We start from the raw sequence: 25,315 nt of genomic DNA on the forward strand, positions 1-25,315 counted from the left end.
TCCTTTTTTTTTTTTTTTTTCATCATCCTGACCGAGATACCAAAGGAGGCTTCAATGTTGCTTCGTATGTCAAGAATCCCGGGCGCATCGCGAGACATGTATTTATTTAATTTCATGTTCAACCTATGATTTTATTTTCAAGAGGTTTTTTACACACGATTATTTTCCCTGTCATTCTGTTTTCTTCAATCACCCCCTCCTCTCAATGCAACCCCAGCACAGCTCAGCACAGCTGCCGAACCGTCATGCAGTAGCATCGGGTCTCGCCTAGGCTCGAAATCCGGGGCAACTCTTTGACAGGACACTTGGACACGCTCTTTTTTTTCTGCCTGAAAGTGGAGGGTCGCATCGGCAATGAAGTGGTGGTGACAGCGACCACTTTTGAACTTTCCAAGTGGGAAAAAAGAATGAACTATTCTAGTGTAGATAAACTTCAAGGGCACTAGTAGATGCGCGTCGCCTTGACGATCAGCAATCGCGAAGCCGAGAAGAGGCAGAGGAACGAGGAGATGGCTCAGATGGCTCCCTCTCCCTCCCAATGCGTTGACCAAGTGGGAAGGCCACGAGGACGGGGAGCTAGAAGCTGTGGGGATGCGACTAAGTGTGGATGTGTGGATGAATGGATGGATGGATGGACGGGTAGAGCACGCTCGAAATGTTCCTGGCGAACGCTCTCTGTCTCTCATCTTGCAACGTATGACGCCAACCCGGTCTTATTCGACCGCAGAATGATCAAGATCAATTTGCTTCTTGCAGCACCATTTCGTGCCCCTGCTATAATACGGCATTAACACACTACCCGCACTGCAACTACACTAGCGAAAGCCTAACTAATGGCCCGAGTCCAATCGTCGAGCCAAGTGATGATCTTCATTTCCATCAACGGCGAAAGAGAGAATAAGAGGGGCGGGCGGAGCTTTTTTAGTTCAGCTGTTCCTAGCGCAGTCGAGTGTCAGTTCTTATCCGGGAGCCGAACATGCCGGGGGAGCCAATCGCACTTTTACGATGCTCACTTGGCGGCTTTTCACCTTGATCCTGGGCTTAGCTCTCAAATCCTTGTTGTGTATAGCGTCCCCCTGTAATTAGATGGATGATTTTGCGTCGAGATCGAGAGGTCCTGCGCTGCTCATCGCCCCAAGATGGACAACTCTCAGCTCAGATGGCCACTCTCACCCTCCCGAATCACGCCGTCCACTTCTTCTCCCTCCCCAGTCGCATCCATACGAAGTAACGGCCCAAAGAAGAAGAATACATAAACATATCCTACCCTATTCACATCCGCGTAGCCGTGCAATGTAGAACTAGTCCGTAGATCCCCCAGTCCGTGACGTCTTGCCGATGCATCCACAGAGGATCCTCACCGTCTTGCATCTCCACCTCCCCCATTCTGTCTCTCTTTGCTGCCACCAGCGTCACTTCGCGCCTTGCCTTGCCCGCTAAAAGCAAGAACGCGAAGGATATTATTAGTCGTGTAGTCTACACTATACGCTATCGATATCCTCTTTTGGTTGCCCCGCCCGGCCTGACCTACTTGACCCTCCCTCTCTTGCGCGTCGCCAACCTCGGCGTATTTATTCCCAGCTGGCCAAGATATCCGAAAGAGAAACAAAGCCCGTTCTTGCATCCTATCTCTTATATAGAAGGGAGGGACATATAGAATTAGGTTGCTGGAAAAGCTACGTGAGGTTGGATTGAGACCTGGGCACGAGACCCTGATGTTGCATCCGTCCAGCTCTCTTCTTCCTCTTCGTTGCTTCTTCGGATGGGAATAGGGAGGTGTCTGGGAATTACGTGTGTACATCGCGGGCGCTGCGTATAAAACGAAAGGGGCATTTCGGATTTTCTTCTTATTTTTTTTTCTCTTTTGATTTTATTCGACAGCTTCTACTGCCTGTCCGGCTTTCTCCTTTCGATCTAGATTGGTAGACATAGACAGAGAGTGTGTCGAGAATGGCCCTCGACTTACACGACGGGGTTCGTCCCCAACGACTCACCGTCTTCTCCCTCACCACCCTCCTTCTTCTCAGTCTCCTTGCCGCCCTCTCCCTGGCCTCCCCCGTTTCCCCCGGTGCTTCATCCGACCACTCGACGAAGAACCCCCGGGCGGCCCCCACCGGCGACAAGTACCTTATCGGCCTCGGCAAAGGCGACATCACCGGCCCCGTCGTAGAGATCAACTTCGCCGGATACGCCGACTCCGAGCAAGTCGGCTCAGGTCTGCGCCAGAGGCTCTACAGCCGCGCTTTCATTGTCGGTGACGTCTCTTCGCCCGCCGATCGCTTCGTGTACCTCGTCATCGACACGGCGGCGGGGGACACGGCCGTGCGGAACGGCATTATCGAGGGCGTCAAGGCTCTGGGCGGGGATTATGCAAAGTATTACACGGGGAGGAACATCGCGGTTACTGGAACCCACAGTCATTCGGGGCCCGGTGGGTGGTGGAATTATTTGCTGCCGCAGATTACGAGCTTGGGATTTGATAGGCAGGGGTATCAGGCAATCGTTGATGGCGCTGTTCTCTCGATCAAGAGAGCTCACGATTCTCTTACGGAGGTAAGAAGTTGTTCGCCTTGAAAAGTAGAGAGAAAGAGAGAAAACTGACCTTTTCCCAGGGCTACCTCGACATTGGCACCACCGAAATCTCAGACGGCGCCATCAACCGCAGCCGCTGGTCCTACCTCGCCAACCCCGCCTCCGAACGCGCCCGCTACTCCGCCGAAACCGACACCACCATGACCCTCCTGCGCTTCCGCCGCGCCTCCGACCTCAAGACCACCGGCGTGCTCACCTGGTACGCCGTCCACGGCACCTCCCTCCTGCAGAACAACACCCTCGTGGCCGGCGACAACAAGGGCGTCGCAGCGTGGCTGTTCGAGCGCGAGATGACCCTCCGTGGAGGCGATGGTGTGGTGGCCGAGAACTTCGTGGCTGGGTTCAGTCAGGCGAACGTTGGGGATACGTCGCCGAATGTGCTGGATGCTTATTGCGACGATGGGAGCGGGCAGATGTGTAATTTGCAGGATAGTACGTGTGCGGATGGGAAGGTGCAGAGTTGTCATGGGAGGGGGCCGGCGTTTGAGAAGGTGGATTTTGGGACGTCGAGTTGTTTTGAGATTGGGAGGAGGCAGTTTGCCGGTGCCTTGTCGATCTTGGTGAGTTCCCGACAACATGGCCTTTGATTTGAGAAGAGAGGGTGAAAGACCGGGGGGGGGGGGGGGGGGGGGGGGGGGGGGGTTGGTTGACAAGAACGACGGAAAAACGACGAGAAGAACAAGACGCAGAGTTGCTAACCCTTCTCTTGTAGGGCAACCTCGAATCCCACGCTGTCCCCGTAACGGGCTCAACCGTCAAATTCTTCCACTTCTACCACAACATGGCATTTTCCAAATTCACTCTCCTCGACGGCACAGAAGCCACCACCTGTCCCGCCGCCCTCGGCTACTCCTTCGCCGCTGGAACCTCCGACGGCCCGGGCCACTTCGACTTCACCCAGGCCGACTCGGGAGACCCCGACGCGAACCCCGTCTGGGCCGTCATCTCGGGCCTGCTGCGCTCGCCGTCGGCTCAGCAGAAGACGTGTCAGGAGCCTAAGCCCATTTTGTTTGATGTTGGCGAGATGGATGTGCCGTATCCTTGGTCGCCGAATATTGTTGATGTGCAGATGCTTAGGGTGGGTCAGTTTGTTATTATTGTGAGTTCGGGTGAGGTTTCGACTATGGCCGGACGGCGGTGGAGGGAGGCGGTCGGTACGGAGGTTGAGAGTATTATCGGGGAGGAACCGGTTGTCGTCATCGGTGGACCGGCGAACACCTATTCTGTAAGTTCTTGATGGCCTCTTTTTCCTATCTGAGTTGATGAGCTGATCTCCTCTTCCCAGCACTACATCACCACCCCCGAAGAGTACGGCATCCAACGCTACGAAGGCGCCTCAACCCTCTTCGGTCGACACACCCTCAACGCCTACATCAACCTCACCGTCTCCGCAGCCCCCTATCTCTCCCCCTCCTCCTCCAGCCAACCCCCCGTCGGCCCCACGCCCCCCGACAACCGCCAAAAGTCCCTCTCCTTCATTACCAACGTCGTCCAAGACAACCCGCCCATCGGCCGCTCCTTCGGCCAATGCATCACCCAGCCATCATCAAGCTACCCGCGCGGATCCGTCGCCAAGGCCGTCTTCATCGGCGCCAACCCGCGGAATAACCTGCGGCTCGAGGCGACGTACGCGGCGGTAGAGAGGCGCGAGGATAACGGGCAGTGGAAGAGGGTGAGGAGTGATGCGGATTGGTTCCTGACGTATTCGTGGAAGAGGAAGGATTGGCTTTTTGGTACGAGCGAGGTTACGCTTGAGTGGGATACGAAGGAGGATGGGAGGGGTGATGTTGTGCCGGGGACGTATCGGTTTAGGTATTTTGGGGATGCGAAGAGTTTGTTTGGGCCGGTTTCGTCGATTGAGGGGGTGAGCAATAGCTTTACTTTGACTTGAGGGTAATGAATAATTTTGAGGGTGAAGAGGGTTTGGATATTGATGTTTCTAGAGAGGCACTCTGGGCGTAGTTGGGCATGGAGCAAGGAGGGCTCCTCTCCGGGCTGGATCGTGAGATAGGGCCATAATAGCCACTGCAATGCCTTTGGCGAGTATGATATTTAAATGCTAATGTAAATACGGAATTAAATGATACTCTTTTCTTCTTAACCTTGAGAACAACTGGGTATTTCCACCATCATTATTGAAACAAATCAACAAAAATATTCCAAGACGTTTCCTTCTCAGTAGCCATACTTCTGCCTCAACCACTGCGAGACAAAATCCTCCACCAAGCCTCCATCCCCAAGACCCCCCGCGGCATCATCCCCCTGCCCAACATCAACCAGACGAACCCTCTTCTCCGCCATGCCCTCCCAATCCTCAAAGTCCTCATCCCACACCCTCCTCTCCTTGACCTCCAGCTTCTCAACACTACGACGCATGAGACCGCCCAGCTCAAGGGCCTGCGTCTCGAACGTGTTCCCCCAGGGTTTCGTGCGCCGTGACTTGCGCTTCGCGCCCGTCGGCGGCGCAGGGGGTCGTGTGTATAGTAGTGTGGTGTCAGGGATTTTCAGCGTTGACGTGCGAGGAGGGAATATGAGGGCTGCGCGGCGAGGGGGAGCCGGCGGCTTGGGGGGTTTGAACTCGTCTGGAGAATTCTCTCTATGGTTGTTATCAGGACTAGTGAGACATGTGGGTGAGGACTGCAGCGAAGCGAGCCAGTCGATCTGGGAGGCCAGCTCCGTACTCCTCGTAAAGGACTTCGGCACGTCCATGCCCGATGTCTGGAACATGAGGGCCGGGCTGGCGAATACGTCAAACAGCCGATCCGGACGGGCGAACAGACCGGGCATCTTCCCCGCTAGATCGGCGAGGACCGAACATCCCTGATCGGAAACAGCGCCAAAGGACTCGGCTTTCTCTCTGGCGGCGGCGCGGGACCGCGGTTTTGTGCGATTCGCCCGATGGTCCGGGAGGAACATGGTCCAGTTGTAGATGCCATTGTAAGCCGCGAGACCCCGGACGGCGAAGGGCCGGTGGGGATGGCATTCGGTGAGGGCTAGGGAGGTGGCGAGGGAGGCGCCGAGGTGGGAGGAGAGGACGAGGATGTCACGGCGGGAGAGACCTGGGGGGGAGAGGTTTTTGATTATCCATTCGTAGCCGAACGCTACGTCATGGACGGGGTTGGGCCAGTGGAGGGGGTAGGTGAAAGGGGAGGAGTCATCACCGTCTGGGGGAGGAGGGTGTGACGATGACGCCCAGCGGTAGTGGATGACGGCGGTGGGGTAGGGGTGAAGGAGACGGGGGAGGAAGTTGAGAGAAGGTTGTGGGGTTGGGAAGGGAGGTAGGTAGATGAGGAGAGGCGTTGATGTCTTTTGGTTGACAACGTTGTAGAGGCTATAGAGTTACCGGGCGCGGTGTTAGTTGAGAAGGGGTGAAAGCAAGGGAGATTGGATGAGAATGCGAATGGTGGCGGCGTACGAGATGGAGACGGAGCCGGACGCACCACAGGGAGTTTCGATAGTCTGGAAGTCAGATCCGGTGCTGTGCCATCTTCTGGGGTCCGGTTGGTCTCTTCTGGCACAGAATGGCTGGATTGGGCTAGTTCGGAATATGATGGCGCGCTTGGAAAGACACGGAGGCCATCTCATGGTGATGCAGGCGTGACGAGGAGCGGCAACGAGACGGTGGTGTGATGGATTGATGGATATAATCTACTGCTCAGACGGGATCTGGCATCGTCGTTTCAAATCTATAAGTTACTTTTTAAGAAAAAAAAAAAGATGGGGTAAATATTTTTGAAGGAGTGGACGGCAACACGGAAGCTCGCCGATTAAGAATGTCTCTGTGCTGAAGATGAGGTCTGAAAATGAGCGTGTCGAATGAAGGTCAATGCATCCCATCACCAAATCATGAAGTTGAAATTCGGAGTTAAAAATAAAGTGCCAAAATATCCCCGATCGGGTAGCTCCTTCCTCAATCCAAGACCACCAACATCTTCGCTTACACTCATCGTGAAATAATAAGTTTCATTCTTCTTTTCTTTCACTTACACCGAATGGCGATGCATTCCAATTAAATCCTCATTTGAATGCCCCCTTAAAACCGTCCGAGGGTCAAGCATCTTGAACCTCGCTTCCCTCACCTAATCAGCCCTTGCCTGGAAAGGGAGTCCATGAGCCGCCTGATCCGATGAGACGACCCGTCCTTCTTTCACCTCGTATTTTTTTTCTCCATACATCACGGGTCGCCAAGTCACATCGTCGAGGGTCTATTCCTCCTGGAGGTCCGCCTACGATCTCAATAGCCCCAGAGCCGCCTCCAAACCTTAAAAAAGCCACCATTTCCCTCTAGTCGCAGCCACGAACGTCTTGAGAACCACCTGTTCTACTGAGCATATAATACGCCACTGCCCCCCCTCGACGATTCTATCAACGCTGTTAGCCGAAATCGAGGCATATCCCATCCTTATGATACATTATTCTAGCTGTCTTTTTCCATTTGTATTCTGGTCGCGAATTATAAAATGATGTTTTGAGATACACGATAGTTGCACCATCGAAAACTCCCTCTGTCCTTTGAAACATTCGCGTCACCATGGTACTTAGCGTCAAGATCCCGGCCATTTTATGATCCAACGGGATTGCGCTGCGTCCGCGATTGAACGTCGAGATTCCTTCCGTTCGAGATAGACGAGGTCGACCAACTTTGAGCCATGGCCGAATCGGCGAGTAACCTCGAGTCTAACAACTCTCCACCACGCGAGAAGCCTGCAGGCCCTCAAAGACGCAACATCTTCCATGATGCGGCATTGGACCTAAAGTATATGACGCGCCCTCTCCACCTCCCCATTTTGTTGCAAGATCTAGAAAAAGGGAAAAAAAAAAGACCCTCGGAGCTAACAAACATGTTTAAAGTCTCGCGAGCCGATGGTGGTATGCCTCCTCGGCCTTCCCTCTCATCGCCGGCACTCTTGGGCCCGTAGCGTCGGCGTTCAGTATATGTGCCCTGGTCCAGCCGTGGAGGCAATATCGTCCAGGTCTCGATCGCACACGGCATCGCATCTACTTAGACAACCCATCATGGTAGGTCTCTCTCTCTTCTATTATCAACTGAGGACGAAAACTCAGAACAACTCAGAACAAGCTCACGCACACTCTCTTTCCACCGTCACCAGGATGTTCGCAGTCAACCTCGTCCAGCTAATCGTCGCCATCACCTCCAACGTCTTCCTCCTCCTCAACATGACTAGACGTGTCCGCTTCTCTATAGCCCAGCCTATCATCATCGTCGGCTGGTACCTCTCCTCCATACTCCTCACCATCATCATAGCCGTAGCCTACCGCGGCCTCCTCTCCGACTTCAAAGACTATGTCTGGTCTGAAGCCTTCTGGTACGGCGTCTGGGCCGCCATCCTTTATTTCGTCGTCGCATCCCTCATGGTCATCACCGTCACCGGCGCCGAAAGGGGCCACTACCCCAAAGACTTCCAACTAAACTCAAGCCAGCGCACCCTCATGCTCCAGACCATCATCTTCCTCATCTACCTCCTCCTCGGCGCCCTCGTCTTCTGCTACATCGAGGACTGGGCCTACCTCGAGGGAGTCTACTGGGCCAACACCACCCTCTTCACCATCGGCTTCGGCGACCTCGTCCCGAGTACAAATCTTGCCAGGGCCCTGCTGATCCCATACGCCTTCGTCGGAATTATTAGCATCGGTCTCGTCATCAGCTCTATAATGACCCTCGCCCTCGAACGCGCAAGCCGCCGCGTAGACATCCGCGTCATGGAAAAGCGCCGCCAGAAAGCCCTACGCCGTCTCAAGGCCCGCGGACAGGACGACATCCTCCATCCCATCCAGACCCCTCCTCATCCTGCCTCACTTCCTACTCCCCCCGAAGCTTCCTCTACGACTACCAAGATTCCCACCAAGGACGAGGCCACCCAGACCGGCGCCGACGAAACTGAGGTGTGCCATCACCGCCAGGCCATCTGGGAACAGGACGCTCGCAGAACCGAATTCGCCCGCCGCGAAGCCGAATTCAACCTCATGCGCATGATCCGCCACGACTCCCACAGCCGACGCCGCTGGATCTCGCTGGCCTTCTCCATGGGTCCTTGGCTCCTCCTCTGGCTCGTAGGCGCCGTTATCTTCCAGAAGTTCGAGGAACCCTACCAGAACTGGTCCTACTTCGATGGCTTCTACTTCACCTTCGTGTCGCTCATGACGCTCGGCTACGGAGATCACACCCCCGTCTCCAACGGTGGCCGCTCCTTTTTCGTCTTCTGGGCCCTCTTGGCTCTCCCCACCATGACGATACTTATCTCCAACGCCAGCGACACCGTGATCAAAATCATCCGCGTCACGACGCTCGAGTTGGGCAAGAAGACCATTTTGCCGGGTGAGCACGGCTCCGAGTTCGACGTCCAATACATCCTGTACCTGATCTCCTTTGGTCACTTTTCGAAGGACAAGTTCAGCATCTATCGCAGCCGCCACGTGAAGGACTACCACCGCCCGCTGTCGATCTTTCGGAAAAAGTACGGCGAGCACGGCGAGCATATCCAGGGCGAGAAATGTCCCCACTGCCTCGGCCAAATTGGAGACGAGGCCACGGCGCCGGAAGCAGCACCCGGCTCGAGCGAATCGCCGTCTCCATCACCTCCGCCGACACCCTCTAGCCTGCCTCAGACTATTCCGCCCGCCGATCCCGCCCACTACCACTACCGCCTCATATCCGCCATCTCCACCGTCTCGGACGACATTAAGAACGAGCCGGGAAAACGCTACTCCTTTGCCGAGTGGGTCGAGTATCTCAGCCTTATCGGTGAGGACGAAGCCTCACCGGAGATGCACAGTGTGCCCAGAATTCATCCCCCTCCTGGCTCGAAGGGGCGGGTGAGGGAGGAAGAGGAAATAATAGAAGAAGAAGATGGAGATAGGTGGAGCTGGGTCGGGCATCATAGCCCGTTGATGAAGGAGGTTTCGGAGGGGGAGTGGATCCTGGAGAAGTTGACCTGCAAGTTGAAGGAGGAGTTGGAGGCCGCCTGGGAGAGTAAACGACGGGAGCAGCTTGAGCAAAATGCACAATATGAGGCCGGGGACGAAGACGTAACCAACGAGGACGAAAACGACGAGGGGGAAGCCTCTTAAAACTAACGCGATACATATTGCTCTTCCTTAAAATGATTCACAAAATCACGAAATGACGCATGGCAGAACCATGGCGGAATAGGAAATGAAGTAAGGACAATTTATTAACAACTTTGTACACATTCTGTACTCTATTCCATCTCAAAGGGGTGCCATTGCTGCCCACAGCCCTTCCAAGTGCATGCACAAGGCGATTCTATCCTGACGAATACAAAACAAGAAGCGGGTATTGCCCAAACAAACGCCGTCCAAACCATGATCCGTGTACATGTATGCACAGGCAGAGAAAACCGATCCCTCCAAGAGCGCTAGGGGTAATGTAAGGAGAGAGCTAATCAAGAAAGGGGATGCATGTCTGAGTAGGAAGAGTTGCTGATCCTGAGGAGTGTGGTGTGTTTGACAACAAAACAGACAATCAGAAGAAGAAAAGGAGAAAGAGAAACCGCTGCATGGGGTATGATGAATGCAAGATGCCGAGCACTTGACCTCTCAAAGGAGGGCAGAAAGTCTTGACGAAGAAACATGCAAGTCTAGGCCAGAAATACATCTGAATACTCAAACTCATCCACCATGATGTCCGCTGGTATACATACTCTGATGCTCAAAACCAGAAAACCAACAAAACAAACACCATTCATGGCATCAAATACGTATCACGGCCAACGCCGCCATCCCACTTATCAACCAAGTGCACGTACAAACACACATCCTCAACACCTCAAGCGCAACGCTCAGGCCTACCCCGAGCACCACCACGATCAAGCCCCCCAACACGTCAATGCAGCTCGCAAACCCCCAGAACCCTACTAGGAGTCAATGATTTTGCCCGAGAAGGATCCGCCTATTCTTTCTAATCACAGTGTTGAGCATCTTCTCGTACTTCTCGACCTCCTTCTTCGAGGAGAAGAACGCCTTTTCAAGTTCTTCGAAGGTGAGGGGTGGTGCGGGTCTGGGGGTGGATGTGTCGCGGCCTTCTAGACCATAGCGCGGGAGGTGCTCGTCGTTGATGGGGTTCTCGTCTACCTCGTCGGCGAAGAGATTCTTCCTGGACATGGAAGGGCTAGGGCTACCACGGGCCTGAGTCGGGACTGTCTTGTCGGTAGTCTTGACTGGGGGCTTGGCCTCTTCCTTCTCTCTAGCAGCGGCTTCATCCTGTTTGCTTCCGTCAAAAATGGGTTGGAATAGAGCGCCAACACGCGGCTGCTTCTGAGAATCGCTCGGCTTCTGGTCGTAAAACATTGCCTTGAGACGGTACATAACCTCGGCCGTGTTATCGTCCTCGAGCTGGTCGCGCCACTTTTCGCCCACGAACGTACGGTTGCCGAGTCGCATGCTGGGCATGGCAAACTGGTTGGCGAAGGAGATAGCCTCCTCACGGCGAATCTTGGAATTGTACGACTTGGGGATGTCGTCCTCACCCTGCGGGAAGAAGCTGGGAGGGCCGTTGGCAACCATGCGTCCCTGGATGATGGAGAAATCGCCGGAAGGCACTCTGTGTTGGTCGTTCTTGTAGGCGACGGGGTCGTTGGCGTGCTTGGCGACTCGGTTCTGGAGTATCAAGTAGTGATCTTCCTCTTCCTCGGTCAAGCCGCGGACCACGTCGCCGTGGGGAGTAATGAGAACGCGCTGGCCATTCTCCATACGACGGATTGGCTTTCCGGCTCGGAGAACAATCTCCTCGTGGTTCGAGACGAAGTCCTTGCAGAATTGCTTCGGGTCGTGGGGGCTTCCGATGTTACCGCCAGTCTTACTGGCCATCGCGCTAGCCTCGAGACGAATGGCATGACTGTTGAAGGGGCGGAGCATGCTGATTTTGTGAGGATTCAAGCCATCCCGAACAAGGCGACGAAAAACTGAGTCGGGCGTCGGCTGTAGCTTGTCAAAGGGTCTCTCGGGCTCGGGAAGGGTAGGCTCTGGCTGAGGGGGAGCCGGTTCCGGGACTGGAGCAACCGCTTCCTTTGATTTACCCTTGGCCTTTTTGTTCTCCTTTCCTTTCTTGACCGGTGACATGGTAGCGGCTACAGGGGGAGTGGTGGATGGCTTCTCCTCTTCCTTAGCGCTGTTCACATCCTTTGCGGTTGTGGCGGGTTTGCTATCCCGTTCCTCTGCGACGCCGCTGCTCGATTCGCCCCCGTCCACCTTGGTGACCTTCGCAGGCACCTTTGCAGCCGCCTTGGCGGGCTTCTCCTTCTTCTGCTTCTTCTTACGGCCCACCACAGGCGCGTGTACCTCGACTTCGGACTTTGCGGCCTCAACGATAGCCTCCGTCATACCCTTGTGAGCCTCCTTGCGTTGCTTGCGCTGTTGGCTCTTCGTGGTAGTTCGGACGGCAGCAGACCCGACAATCTTCGATGCGGGAACGGGCGGAGGGGAACCGACGCGCGACGGCGGGATAGAAGGCGAGACGAGAGACGCACTGTCACTAAACATTTCGCTGGTTGGAGTACCGGGACGGACGACTCGTCCAGCCATGGAGAGTAGGCCAGGAATTGCACTGCCCGCCGAAGCGATGCCAGGTGTCGACACAAGCCTCAGGGTCTTCGGTCCCGCCCGCGAGAGGCTCGAGGCAGTCGAAGGCCCAGCCCCGGAAGCTGGGGTGCCGGGTCGAATATCGGACGTTGGGATAGTGGATGAGGGTGTACCAGTACCAGTAGCGGGGGAAGACTCGGAGGTATCAACCATGGGCTTCTCGATGGGCGTGACCGTCTCGACAGGCTTGGACTGCGCCATCTTTGCAGTTGTTGCCGCAGCAATATTCAAGGTATTCTTGGGTGGTCGCTTCTCTGCGGCGCGCCTAGTTTTCTCGGGCTTGGCAGGCGAGGCTACTACTGGTTCCTGTTGCGACTTCTTAGGAGTCGCGAAAACGGGCTTGGGTGTCGGAACCTGATGAGCCTTCGCGGAGGATTGGGACGTAGCCTGCTGAGCACCGGACTTGAGCGAGTCTAGAGTGGGGAAGTCTTCTTCCTGCAGAATGGCTTTGCCTTTGGAGGCACTCGACTGCGACGCAATATCTCTCGATAGGCCGCTGTCTATTGCCAACGCTCTGACTTTGCTCTTAGCTTCGGCCTTGTTCAATGCTTTCTTGGAGGCTTCTTGTTTTGGTCCTGCAGGGGCACTACGTGGCGCCGGGCTGCCAGTAGCACTTCGAAGCCCAGGAGGAGTAGCTACTGACATTGTTGGGGTAGCTGGGAGGATGGGCTGCATAGGGATGATTTGGCCAGTCCCGTAAATGTTACCGGGTCCAAACGCCAACCCTGGAGGAGCTGAAATAGATGGGATGGGAAATCCTCCAAGACCAATACTCTGGTGTCCAGACTGAGTCGGCAAAGGCAGGATGAACGACTCAAGTGAGCATAGTGTCTGCTGGTTAGTTGGGAGGCTCATATCATCGTCATCTGCCACCAGGGCATCCACTGAGCTGGATGCTTCGTCAAGCGAAGGCAACTCATCATCTATAAACACGAAGAGTTAGCACAACGCTATCCCCAAAGAGTAACATCCTTTTCGGCAGCTGGAACCAAACAGGCGGAAGGGCAGCGAAACAAGAGCAGGTCAAAGATAGAAACCAACAACCTCCGACCAAACAAGAACAACAACAACAGAGATAGGTACAAGATTGCAGCCGCAGCTTCATTTCCCACAGGCAGGCAGTCAGGCGAGGACATTTGTCTCATGCTCGCTTAATGTATACGAGATACATGATTTGGATTTTTCTCAGTCACAGCATCCTCCATCATCGTCTTAGTGCAGAGGCTAGAAGATATGATGGAGAAAGAAGAAGATGATGAAATTGTTCATCGAGTGAACAACAATGTGATGAAACAGAGCGGGTCATCTCATCTATTTGACCCTTTAGAATTTTGCTTCCAATCTAGGCAAGAGGGTAAAGAAGTATTCCATCTGCCAAGTTAACATACATGGAGGCTTGAGGAAGACGATGATGGCTTGCCTGACGAGATATGATCCATGAAACCTCTTGAAATGCAGATATCCGTGAAAGCCGTAGAGAGAGGGTGTTGAGTATGTTGTGTTTTTCCTCCGAGGACTGACCACCATATCAAGCCGCTGTCTTCCTTCTGAAAAAAAATTAAAAAGAGAATAGAGTTGATGGAAGGAGAACGAGAATCGAAGAGTAAGAATAGTGACGACGCCCAAATGCAAACCCTCCAGGGGGGGGTATAGAGAGCCCAGGTCCTTGTAATGCTTAATGGCTCAAGAACAAAATGCGATTCATGCATGCTTGTTTTCCAGACCACAAGAAGTGTGAGGAAAACAAGACTTTGAGAGAAAAATGCCTTTCCGCCGACCCTGACCTGCCTGCTCATGGCTGGATAAAAACTCCTCCCAAAAGACGCCCTTCATAATACATGATAAAAAGAAGAAACAAAAGTACGAGAGAGTGAGGGAAAAAGGGAAAAAAAGTATGGGGAAACGAAGCTGAGGCTGGTATCCTATACACTCCCTCCACCATCGCTGTCCCGCTGGTATTCGGTTGAGAAGGACTGTGAAACCCTTCAAAAAACATGGGGAAAGTGGGAAAAAAAAAAAAAAAAAGAAGGTTGACCTCTTTACCACCGGGCATAGGCTGAATTATACATCATGTTGGGATTGTACCCACCTTGACTCTGACCACCAAACAATCCCTGTCCGACCCCGGCGTTGCTCTGAGCCTGGTGTTGCATTCGCGCCTGCAGGATACTCGGGTCCGCAAGATCTACTAAGCCACTCCCCCCAGAGGAGGAAGTGTTAGCATGTCTGTGCTTCTTCCCCTTCTTCTTCTGCTTTGAACCAAAGTCTTGGAATGCTCCAGGCTGGTTACCGTAGAGCGACGCCAGGAGGCCCGAAGCAGGAGCTGGGGTAGAGGAGGTGGAAGATGGGTACTGGTTGGAAAAAGGAGAATTAATGTACTCACGCTTTGCTGCATCATGAGCCTGGGCATTCCCAGCAGCTCTTCCGCGAATGATGCTTTGCAACAGATCGCTGTTCGTGTCTTTCGGTGCTGCACCGAAAGGCGACCCGCCAAAGGTCGGTCCCTGGCCAAACATGCTTGGGGGAGTTCCCGTGGACTTCAAGCCCGGGGGAGGGCCAGGAACCGAGGTGGTATAGTACTGGCTACCCGGCTGGGAGGGATAGGAGGTGGGCATCATAGCCTTCTGCTGCGCCATGATCCTAGGGTTGGCAGCGAGCTGGATAGAGGCAGAGCCACCGGCGTTTTCGTTGGCGAAACTGAACCTCGATGACTGGCGGCTATGGCCCTGTTGCTGCATCAGAGAAGTGAGGGATTGGGTGGCCGAGATACCAGGGGGTAGGTGATCGGCAAATGCGCTTTGGGGTCGCATGTAAGCCTGCTGCTGGGGAGTCATAGTGCGGCTTCCAATAGATCCCAGGTTGGCGTTCTGAGCGAGGGCAGGACCGAAGATACCATCGGCACTGGATCGCTGGATAGGTGGCTGAATTCCACCACGTCGAGGGTCAAATCCTTGTCCGTCCCGAGTCGATTCCCTCTCCTCAGGCTCGCCGCCGAGAGCGAGACTACCGCCCGTCTCGGGTTCACCCTCCTCTGATGGCTCCTGTGTTTCAACGGCTTCCTCCTGCTCTCCACCAAGACGGGCCTCCTCCTCGCGCATAGCCCTCCTCTTTTCACCACCACGGATGTCGAACAAGGGGGGATAGAGCTCGACAGACTGGCTGATTTCGGGAGTAATCTCGGGGAGTTTCCACGAGTAGAGCTTCTTGACGATGCTCTTAAGGACATCTTCGGGGATACCACCGGCCCTTGCCGGTGGTTGGGAGGGTCCGGCAACCGCCTCAGGCGACTTCGAAGCCTTGCGGTCCTTTTGTTGTTGAGTAGTGGCAAGTTTTGCCGGTTCTGGCGCAGGAGAATCGCTGACGGCTTCCTCGGTCGTAGCGGGCAAGGAAGCAGAAATGGCGGGACTAGGCGCAGCTCCGCTGGTAGCATGACTACCTCGTCGGCTGCGCTGTGGGTTTCGCGCCCAGTTCGCGGAAGAGGGTAGGGCGGACCCGTCGGTTCCGTTCTCTTCGGAGCCATCCTTGCTCATCGGTCGGCCAGCAGCCTGGGCGGTTGGGGGTGGAGGAAGTTGAGGTGCCTGGTACTGCGGCGGTGCGGGTTGGGGACGAGGGGCGGCGCGCGAAGAGCTGGCGGACGAGATGGGTCGTTGGGTGTGAATGCTATTCATGGACGAGAGATCCTGTCTAGTGTAACTGTCCTCTTCATCACCACGCTCGTGCAGGAACATGCATCCACGGTTAGTACACTGCTCATGCTTCAACCAAGCAGAGCAATACTTGGTTGTACCGAGCTGAGCTCGTAGAATACGGTCTCCGTTTTGTGATCCATTGACAGCCCGGATGCAGCGGTCAGCCTCTTCAGGCTTCTCGAAAGTGACATAGATGCCGAGCGAAGGATTCTGTCCTTCGCCACCCTTTCGATTCGAAATGGAAATTTTCTGGATGTTACCGTACTGTCCGAAAAACTCGGGCTTCCGTAACGTCTTGGTGAGTTCGTCCTCACGAACGGTCGGGGTCAAGCCCGTTACGTAGACCAAGTTCTTCTGAACAACGCGTACGCCGACGAGGTTTTTTCGGTTTTCTTTCTCGGCCTCTCGTTTCTGAGCTTCCTTCTGTCGTTGCTCTTGAGCTCGCTTCTTTTGATTTTTCGTAATGTTCGCTCGAAATTCCGCCTCTCTGGACAATGAGTTAGCAAATAAAGCCGGTCGGGGGCAGCGATGAAGGGGATCGGAATGGATGTTGACACATACTCTTCGGGCGTCACAACCTTCCATTGTATCGTTTTCTCGTCGTAAGGTCGTCGACATGCCGGGCACAGTCCGTTCATATTCGTCTTGATATTGTTGAAACAGAACTGGCATACCTAGAAGTGGTGGGTGTGAAACGTTAGAACCAGCTGGATCGGTGTGTGTGTTTCGATCGGCTCCTGGGATAGAAATTTGATCACATACTTGGTAACCGCAGGGGCATGGTCTGAAATTACGGTCCGAGAGATCGAACTCTTCGATGCAGAGAGGGCTGTGGCACGAGAAAAAAAAAGTTAGATATCATGGACTGTCGTCGGCGATGCGGCTCTGAGATGTGACGCGAAAATCAAGATCCATAGATCAGGCTCAAAACCTGCAGCGTCGGCTGGGAAGACTTACCAGGAATCATCCTCATCATCGATGAAGGTATCTTGCGGCGACATTGTGAGGGTAGTAGATTAATTATCGGACGACTATGTAAAGACGTAGGGAGGAAGAGAGTAAGGAATGCGGAGATAGTTTTCAGGATGTTGGAAGAAGGTTTTATGTCGTGGATCGAGATCGGGCAGAGAGAAGAGAGATGGATAGATCAATAAGGTTTTGAAAGGGAAAGAACCAGACAGAGCCTTTTCCGCCTGCAATCACAGTGCAAGATGGAAGGAAAGAACCGGACAACACGCTAGCATGGAAACGAATGTACTAGGTACCGGCTTGCCTAAATGTCACGTGGATGAAAGCGTGACTTTATACCCGGCAAGCTCATGATGATAATTCTTAGCGAGATACTCTAATTCCGTACGGTTTTGATAGAGCACCGTTAGTATCCTGTTAACAGTTCGGGAGGCTAGCCAATACCACTGCGGAAATTGTTAATGCCGCCTTTCCCAGAGACATCATCAATTCCTCAATCCCGCAAGATTTCACTCGACATCCACCCAATCCCTCAGTCCATTGGCCAACATCAGGCATCTGGATACACACAATGGCCAGCCGGGTCTGTCGAAGCAGAGCTCTGGCTTCGGCTCTCCAGCCTGCGAAGCCCTCCATCCAAGCCACCAATGCCCAGGCACTCCGCTGCCTGTCCGCGACGGCGGCCACTGCGCAACATGTCACCGTCGGCAAGGACTCCCCCAACATGAGGCACGCGCCCAGGAACCCAATTGGCACTCTCAAGGCTCCTGTTGTCAACCCTGCCGATCAGTACGCTTCCAAGGCTGATGCCCTCCACCGATACGGAACCTGGGTCATGGGCTGCCTTCCCAAATACGTCCAGCAGTTCTCGGTCTGGAAGGATGAGCTCACCATCTACATCCCTCCGTCCGGTGTTATTCCCGTCTTTTCCTTCCTCAAGTGTATGCAGGCTGTCTCCGTTTTATCCGCTATCTCTTCCTCTCCTCTCTACCTGTTCTTTTCTCTTCTCCCTTCACAAGAAAACTAACCCAAATTCTACCTAGATAACACCGCTGCCGAGTTCACCCAATGCAGCACGGTCACGGCCGCCGACTATCCCACCCGCGACCAACGCTTCGAGATCGTCTACCACCTCCTCAGCGTCCGCCACAACTCCCGCATCCGCGTCAAGACCTACGCCGACGAGGTCACCCCCGTCCCCAGCATCACCCCGCTCTACGACGGCGCCAACTGGTACGAGCGCGAGGTCTACGACCTCTTCGGCGTCTTCTTCGTCGGCCACCCCGATCTCCGCCGCATCATGACCGACTACGGCTTCGAGGGCCACCCCTTGAGGAAGGATTTCCCTCTTACCGGTTACACCGAGATCAGGTACGATGAGGAGAAGAAGCGCATCGTCACCGAGCCCCTCGAGCTTACCCAGGCTTTCCGCAACTTCGAGGGCGGATCTAGTGCTTGGGAGCAGATCGGCCCCGGTGTTGATCTCAAACCTGACTCTTTCAAGCTACCCACGCCGAAGCCTGAGGAGAAGACGGAGGAGCCGAAGAAATAGAGCATTGAAAATTGCGGGTAGTATCCTCTAAAAGAAACCTATGTATATAAAATACTCGTGTTAGAATTATCAATTGTCGGTCTTCTACTTTCATTGTCTACTACATATATGCGGCTCTCGTACAATCTTGGAACGAACCGAGCCGTGGTTAGCAACGCACGGGATCTAGCAACCGTCCTGTCATTGTTGCGCCAACGTACACCGGCAACCTACTTCACAACCCATTAATAGGAATGGGACATCGTCTACCGGTAATCAAGTTATCCGCAGAGTAAAATCAAGTGTTTTAGGGACCAATCTAATAAAAGCTGCAATTTTGAATATCAAACCGACCATCCGAAGCCTTCCACCTCAAAAGGGGCCGAACCCCATCAAGGGAGGCTTCCGCCACTTTTTTTTTCTGTTCTTTTTTTTCTTTTTTCTTTGGAGCCGTTAGAAACGCGCTACGTACAATCCTCGTGGCTGTACATTGAGAAGCTAAAAGGAATTCGAAATCAAGAGACGGCAGGACGAAACACCTTCTCCTACGCCATACCCATCCTGTTTTCATGATGCATGCATGTACTGTATTGGCCACCTAACCCTCCTGCAATTCCAGTTGTCATCCATTGTCCACAGCATGAGTCGTAAGCTGTGCAGATATCGAGATTCATAAGTTTTGGGGGTGTTTTGGGAAGTGTGTGAAACAGCAAAAGAAGAGAAAAATAAGAGGACAAGAAATGGTCTTATTATAGAGGCCACAATGGGTACACTCTTATGAAAACCGCATTGATCAAAGAGGCAGTAAAAGAACTTTGCATCCGAGGACAGGTTGACTGGCCCTCAGACAAAGAATGAGAGATGGTGGCCTAAGAGAGATGGAATGCACCCTGACCCTCCTTCATGGCTGTGAACAGCTGCTTTTTCATGACATCAATGGTCGTGTAGTCAGGCAGCTTGAGGTAGTTCACACAGGTCATGACACTTGGCAGATAGTCATCAGACGTGTAGGGATGCTCGCTGGGCTTGCAAACAACAGTGAACATGGGCGTTAGAGATTTGAATCCTAGAAGCAAATCAATATGTTAGTAACTATATAAGTAAATAAGTCATCTATGATCATCAGTAACATACCTCCAATTGGTAGCTTAGGACTACCAGTCGTGAACTGGAGGAACTCTCGTCGCTGGCTGAGAGTAAGCTCACTCATTGTTTGGAGCAGGTTCTTCACTGATCTGCTATCCATGTTGTAGCCATGGTCTGCCTTGAGAGAATCCATAAGTGCTGCAAAACAGGTATGTTAGTGTTAAGTTACAGGGTGGGGGCTGTGTTATAGTGACCACCTACTCTCAAGAGACCAATCCTCCTCAACCTTGCCAAAGAGAGACACGAGCTCATCGGGTGTGAAAGCACTCAGTGCCGAGTAGGGGAACACATGACTGAAACCGGCTCGGAAGGCATCAATCTGCCGACGAACACCAGAACCAAGGGTCATGTCAATAACACGGTCGAGGTATTCGTCCACGTTCGAGATAGTTACGCGCATCTGAGACCCATTAGGAACCAACTCGATATCAGGGAAACCTGGCAGTGTGAAATCGAGGCAAAGGTCATCAATCTTGGAACCGTCAATGACAATATCCTCCGTGTGCATGACCTTTTGCGTAGGCGTTCGGCTGGGGTCTTCGTCAATCTCCTTCTTCGCGATGGAGAACCGTTTGATTGCCTTCAGCGAGCGGCCTAGGCCGGGATCAACAACCTTGACTGCGCCAAGGGATGGTCGAATACCGACGGGAGACGACTCGTCGCCTATTCGGAAGAAGATGGGGTTGAAGTTGATATCGATGATGCGAGAGTCCAGCATGGAACGGGCAACGAACTTGCCGAGGGACGTAAACAGGTGGAGCACTCGTTCTCCGTTAGGCGACGACGCCTCCTCATCACTCATCGGGCGCGGGAACAGGCCCGTAAGGCCGTTGACGAACTCATCAGATTCGTTCGAGTCAACCTCGCGCCAGAGCTTGAGCTTCTTCTTGGAGAATTCCTTGCTAATAGTCGAGTAGAACTCGAGGGTGGGGCCGAGGCCGGTACCAACTTCCTCAAAGTATTCAACTTCGAGAACGCTCTGGCTTGCGCCATAAAGTTCCATGACCTTGAGAGCCGACTCCAAGATTTTGGCGCGCCCTATTCTCACCTTCTGTCGTTGAAGCCGGCCCAGGAAAGGTCGATCGTCTCTCCTATCACGACGAGAGTCTTCCGCAGACTGTGCATTCTGCCAGCGTGTCATAGAGCGGGCATAGCCGAACGAGGTCGACTGGAGGAACAGATGACGCGTCTCGAATGGGAACAAGAATGGATAAAGCCTAGCTAGGTCCTCGGACCAGCTTGGAAGGCAGTTGCTCGCCACAATCAAAGGCTCCTCAAGTTGACGGTTCAGCTTCGCCGTCAACTTCGTGTTCACAAACTGGGAGAGGGGCTCCGCAGAAATATGGATATTCTCTTGGTTCTCCACAAGCACGTCTTCGAGGTTTGCATTGAGGTCATGCAAGATTCGCAGGAGGCGAAGAATAGAGGCTGTAGTGGGATGCTTAGCAAGAGACGCCGGGATCCCATCAATAGCAGGCTCGCCATCCGACTGCACTGTGAATGAAGATGACGACTCCTGAGGTACAGGTCCGGGGACTCGCTTGAACTTGACGGAGTGAACCTGGGACCAAATGCTTCGGCCAACATGCTCCTCGGAAGAAGCTGTTAGGTGATGAACGGCCCTATAAATAGTAGTGTCGTTTCCAACAGGTTTTCCGTCCAAGCTAAACTCAACGTGCCAATCCTGGGGAGTGGACTGGATAGCGGCCGCATAGGTCATGGGGCGGGAAGCGGATGGGGTAGGAGTCGCCTGAGTAGCAGGGTTGGGGGGAGGGTGGCGGCCATTGGCGTTGCTGGGAGTATGAACCCTTGTTCCGTCCTCATTTCTGGCGGTGACCTTGTCACCAGCAACTTCCAAATTGACAGCGGACGGGTCAGGGGTAGGCTCGTCGTCCATTTCCTCATCCAAATCACCCGCCAGATCCGCGAGAGTACGGTTCTCGCTCGGCTCATCCTCATCATCATCCTCCTCCTCATCAGTCAGATGCTTCTCATCGGCGCACTCAAGGGCGTCCTGTAGATCGTCATCTTCCTCTGGGGGCGGCAAAGGTGGAGGTGGCGTCTCCGTAGACGCACCTTGACGGCAAGATGATCGCCGCAAAGCTCGCTTCTCACGCGACGGGCCCGAAGGCGTGGACGCCTGTGCTTCATCGGCTTCGGCGGTAGGCCGCGACTTAGATTTCCGAGAAGCTCTCGTGCCCGAGGAAGTCGTATTGGATGCGGGTGGAGGTGGAGTAGCCACCGAGCCAGGTGCGGATCGGTCGGCGAGCCTACCAGAAGACGATGAGCCAGCGAAGGGAGGAAGTCCTCGAGCTCCAGCCATCGCAGCCAAAGCCTTGGTGAGCCCATCTCGACGAGCGCTTCGTGCTCTTTCCGTAATAGAGATGCGAGGGCGCAGATAGTCGTCCAGGGACTGGAAAGTAGCTATCGCTTGAATAGATACGACGATGTTCCGGTACGGACGGGGGATATCTGAATCGTCCTCTGCGATAAGTCGGAGGCGGATTTGCTTGCCAAGCATAGACACAGCACTACTGCGGTTACCATCACCCGAGTTGTTATGGACGGTGATGACTTCGAAATGCTCGGACCTACTGAGCAAATCTTGCAGCTTGTGGATCATGATGCTGAATGGAGTGGCTGAAGAATCGCCGCCGCGGCGGAGTTTAGAGTTGAGGCTGCTAATGCCACCCATGAAAACCTGGAGGAAGGCGGATTGAGCTGCACGGGCGAGGTCCTCATCCGGGTTGCTAAACACGTCCAGAAGAACACGCACAAGGCCCGAGGCTAAAAGCTCGGCACTGGTGACACTCTCCAGCAGGTCTGTGTCAAAGTACGCAGCGAGTCTCGAGAACAATGCAATTCCCGCTTCGGTAGAGTGAGCTCCTGAAGCTGGCTCCAGGTACAGCTTACCGAGGTCCTTTGCAAGAATAGATAAGCTGTCAAGAATCTTGGCGGCTTTCTCCTTCATCACCCTACTCTGGTTCTCAGTCTCGTGGGTCTCGAGGAACTTCTTCGCAACATTCCGAATCGTGTTGCGTGCGTTTTCCTCCTCTGAAATAATATGACGCGGCCCGTCGTCGATGGACATAGTAGATCCCCGAGAACTGACCGGAGACCCAGAAGCCTCGTCACCCCGTGGGTAGTTTCCCTCCTCTTCCTCATTCTCCTCGTCTGAGGATGCCTGTTCCTCGTCGTCCTCGTTTTCAGATGCCTCATGGTCCGAGGATCGCTCAGCTGATTCCGCCGAGGTGCGGGACTCACGATTCTGACTCTCCTCTTCTTTTGCTGACGCGGGCGACGAAACTTGAGCATCCTCCTCGGTGGCAAGTCGCGTGATCTCGGCCATAACACCTTCGCGATAGAGCTGGTATCGATAAATTTTATCCAGCCGGCTCACCAAGAGTTCAGTAGCCTGGAGTGCAAGCATCACGAGGGAAGGATGATCCTTCTGAGATAAGATGGAGGCCAGGAATGAGGCATATGGGACCGACCTAAGGGCCTCGGTCAAGATGCTCACATCGAGGTTAGAGAGCATCTTCAACTGTGCGGTGAGGACCTTTTGTCTCACGGTTAAGTTGACCGTGCTGGAGAAGGCATCGGTAAGAGTTGGGAAAAGGATCAAAGCGAATCTTCTAACTTCATCCTTGCACTCTTCCAACATCTCAAGTCTCTTGTCATTGGATTCATCCTGGTTTCTTCCAGATCCGATGGACGAGCGGAGGGAGATGGGTTCTGGGAAGATGTGCGACTCGAGGAGCAGAGAGGACTCGATACTACGCGGGAGACCGGGGAGTAGTTCGCAAATAACGTTCAAAGTCTCGATAATCTGCTCCCGTGGACGATGGATCAATGCTTGCATAATGACAACGCTATCCAGCTTGGACGCAACATCCTCTGTGCCACTTGGTGGCGAGACGCCCGTGAGGATCTGATAGAGAGTCTCGACGACATTAAGCTTGAACAGCTCGGCGGAGAGCCGCGGGCTAGCTTTAGCGGTGAAGGCCAGTACACGAAGGAATTGGGTATGAATGTTAGGTCCAATCAGGTTAGTAGTGCCTGGGACAAGCAGGCGAAGAACGGCTCGCAGAAGGTCGACGTCAACCAGCTGCTCGAGCTTGGATGGGTGATACTTGAAGCTCTCCACAATTCCCGAGACGCACAGGGACGCTTGCTCAACCACCCGTTGATCGCTACTACCGAGAACATCAAGGAGTTTGGGCATAACGTCTCGGACGACGGGGAATGAGTCCTCAGGAATGTTGCGGCAGCAGTTGGCAGCAGTCGTGACGGCAGTCCGCTGCGTGCTGGTGGCGAAGAAGTCGAGATAGGAGAGACAGGCGGTTAAACCTCCCTCTCGTACGATGGCCGTAGGGTACTCGGTCGAAATCTTCTCCAAAGTGCTCAAAGATTGCTCAGCCACATCGATAAAAGAGATCTCAAGTAGCTTGCTGCAAAGCACGGGAACAGCACCGCCGTAGACAACGTTAGCCACGCTAGCCGGGAGAGCCTCCATAAGATTCGCTAAGCAACGGCAGGCGAGGAGCATAACCTCTGGGCTGTTCGGTGGCTGCATCAATGTAACAAGCTCCTTGACGAAGGAATCTGGGGAAAAGTGACCGGACAGGTTATCCTCATTAGAAACAAGGAGGATTTCGGAGAGCTCCTGGAGGGCGGCTTGCTGAATGAACTCATCTGGTTGGCGTAGACTGTTCAAGATGTCTCGCAACCGCGAGGACACACCAGACATCATGCCGGTGAGAGCCCGAAGGGTGTTCGAAAATCCTGAGCCATGTCGTCCGCCAAAAGCACCGAAAGGGCCGTCATCTTCTTCTTCCTCATCGTACCGTTGTGGATCATCCTCGTCCATCTCGTCGCTATCGTCATCGGCAGAGCGATTCTCGTCAACGGGTACAGATGTCGAAGGGTCTGGAGCGTCTTGGGGCTCGTCATCCGCACCTGTCATGGCGGTGTCTTGGTCTGCTGCATCGCTGGAGTTGTTTGCGTTCCTCTTTGACCGACGATTGGAACCCGTATCTAAAATGAGAGTTAGCACCAAGAGCACACGTAGTGCGTTTATGCCACAAGAACATTGCATGGACGACGAGGCACCATACTAAGGCCCGGTAGAAAGCACATACCTGGAGTAGAGCTAGTGGGCTTCTTGCTTCGGCTCGACTTCCTGCTGGACGACGCTGACGGAGTAGCCGATCTAGCTGTGCTAAAAGGAGCCGAGGAATCGCTGGAGAGAGAGGAAGTGAAGTGGTCAGTGAGAACTGGCACAGAGGCTACCTTCATGGATGGACCTAAAGAAGAACTTACTCTTGAGCTGACATGTTGGAAGCGGCTTTGCCCCTTCTCGTTTGTGGTCGAGATGAGGACGGCGCCGGGGGGTTTGTAGGAGGCTGGGTTGGATCCAAGCCCTTCTGCCGCTTCGACCGACGAGTGGGAGATGTCTGCTGATTCCCACCAGACAAAGGACTCTGGTCCCGACTTGTAGGCAGCTTTCGCTTTCTGGTGCTTGTTGCGGCGGCGGGTTGGCCGTTAGGAGCTATACCAGTGGCGCTGAAAGGTGCAGCCGGGGGTTCAGAAGGGACGGAGGTGGGGCCCAAGGCTGACGACTGGGCAGCCGCTCGGTTTGCTGCTTGGCGAGCGGCCGATCTTGTAATTCTAGGTGACATCAGGTCAGCTCGCTGCGGTTGGAAAATGGCTAGAGCTTCGTGTCATGAGCTGAAACATCAGCCTTGGGGGATGAGGAACGAAGACAACT

General features: G+C 54.0%; 5 protein-coding genes and 1 pseudogene across 5 annotated transcripts; 3 read left to right on the forward strand and 3 right to left on the reverse strand.

The window, feature by feature from the left end:
* Positions 1-1,950: 1,950 nt before the first annotated feature.
* SAPIO_CDS8210 (Neutral/alkaline non-lysosomal ceramidase) lies at positions 1,951-4,483 on the forward strand (the record flags this gene model as incomplete). The annotated part of the gene is made up of 4 exons (XM_016789895.1): positions 1,951-2,553; positions 2,613-3,152; positions 3,305-3,817; positions 3,878-4,483. 4 exons carry the CDS (start codon positions 1,951-1,953, stop codon positions 4,481-4,483), a joined length of 2,262 nt encoding a protein of 753 aa, XP_016640158.1.
* Positions 4,484-4,767: 284 nt separating this feature from the next.
* Positions 4,768-6,177, reverse strand: SAPIO_CDS8211 (Uncharacterized protein; the record flags this gene model as incomplete). Its single annotated transcript, XM_016789896.1, has 2 exons — positions 4,768-5,923; positions 6,008-6,177. 2 exons carry the CDS (start codon positions 6,175-6,177, stop codon positions 4,768-4,770), a joined length of 1,326 nt encoding a protein of 441 aa, XP_016640159.1.
* Positions 6,178-7,704: 1,527 nt separating this feature from the next.
* SAPIO_CDS8212 lies at positions 7,705-9,681 on the forward strand (annotated as a pseudogene; the record flags this gene model as incomplete).
* Positions 9,682-10,494: 813 nt separating this feature from the next.
* SAPIO_CDS8213 (uncharacterized protein) lies at positions 10,495-16,900 on the reverse strand (the record flags this gene model as incomplete). Its single annotated transcript, XM_016789897.1, has 5 exons — positions 10,495-13,133; positions 14,300-16,386; positions 16,461-16,573; positions 16,662-16,728; positions 16,857-16,900. 5 exons carry the CDS (start codon positions 16,898-16,900, stop codon positions 10,495-10,497), a joined length of 4,950 nt encoding a protein of 1,649 aa, XP_016640160.1.
* Positions 16,901-17,439: 539 nt separating this feature from the next.
* SAPIO_CDS8214 (NADH-ubiquinone oxidoreductase 30.4 kDa subunit, mitochondrial) lies at positions 17,440-18,420 on the forward strand (the record flags this gene model as incomplete). The annotated part of the gene is made up of 2 exons (XM_016789898.1): positions 17,440-17,809; positions 17,912-18,420. The coding sequence occupies 2 exons, from the start codon at positions 17,440-17,442 to the stop codon at positions 18,418-18,420; spliced, it is 879 nt and encodes a 292-aa protein (XP_016640161.1).
* Positions 18,421-19,268: 848 nt separating this feature from the next.
* Positions 19,269-25,226, reverse strand: SAPIO_CDS8215 (Ubiquitin-protein ligase; the record flags this gene model as incomplete). The annotated part of the gene is made up of 5 exons (XM_016789899.1): positions 19,269-19,465; positions 19,534-19,683; positions 19,747-24,582; positions 24,687-24,787; positions 24,868-25,226. 5 exons carry the CDS (start codon positions 25,224-25,226, stop codon positions 19,269-19,271), a joined length of 5,643 nt encoding a protein of 1,880 aa, XP_016640162.1.
* Positions 25,227-25,315: the final 89 nt, after the last annotated feature.

The sequence above is a fragment of the Scedosporium apiospermum genome (assembly GCF_000732125.1).
Source record: "Scedosporium apiospermum strain IHEM 14462 chromosome Unknown SEQ_SAPIO_0121, whole genome shotgun sequence".
NCBI classification, from domain to species: domain Eukaryota; kingdom Fungi; phylum Ascomycota; class Sordariomycetes; order Microascales; family Microascaceae; genus Scedosporium; species Scedosporium apiospermum.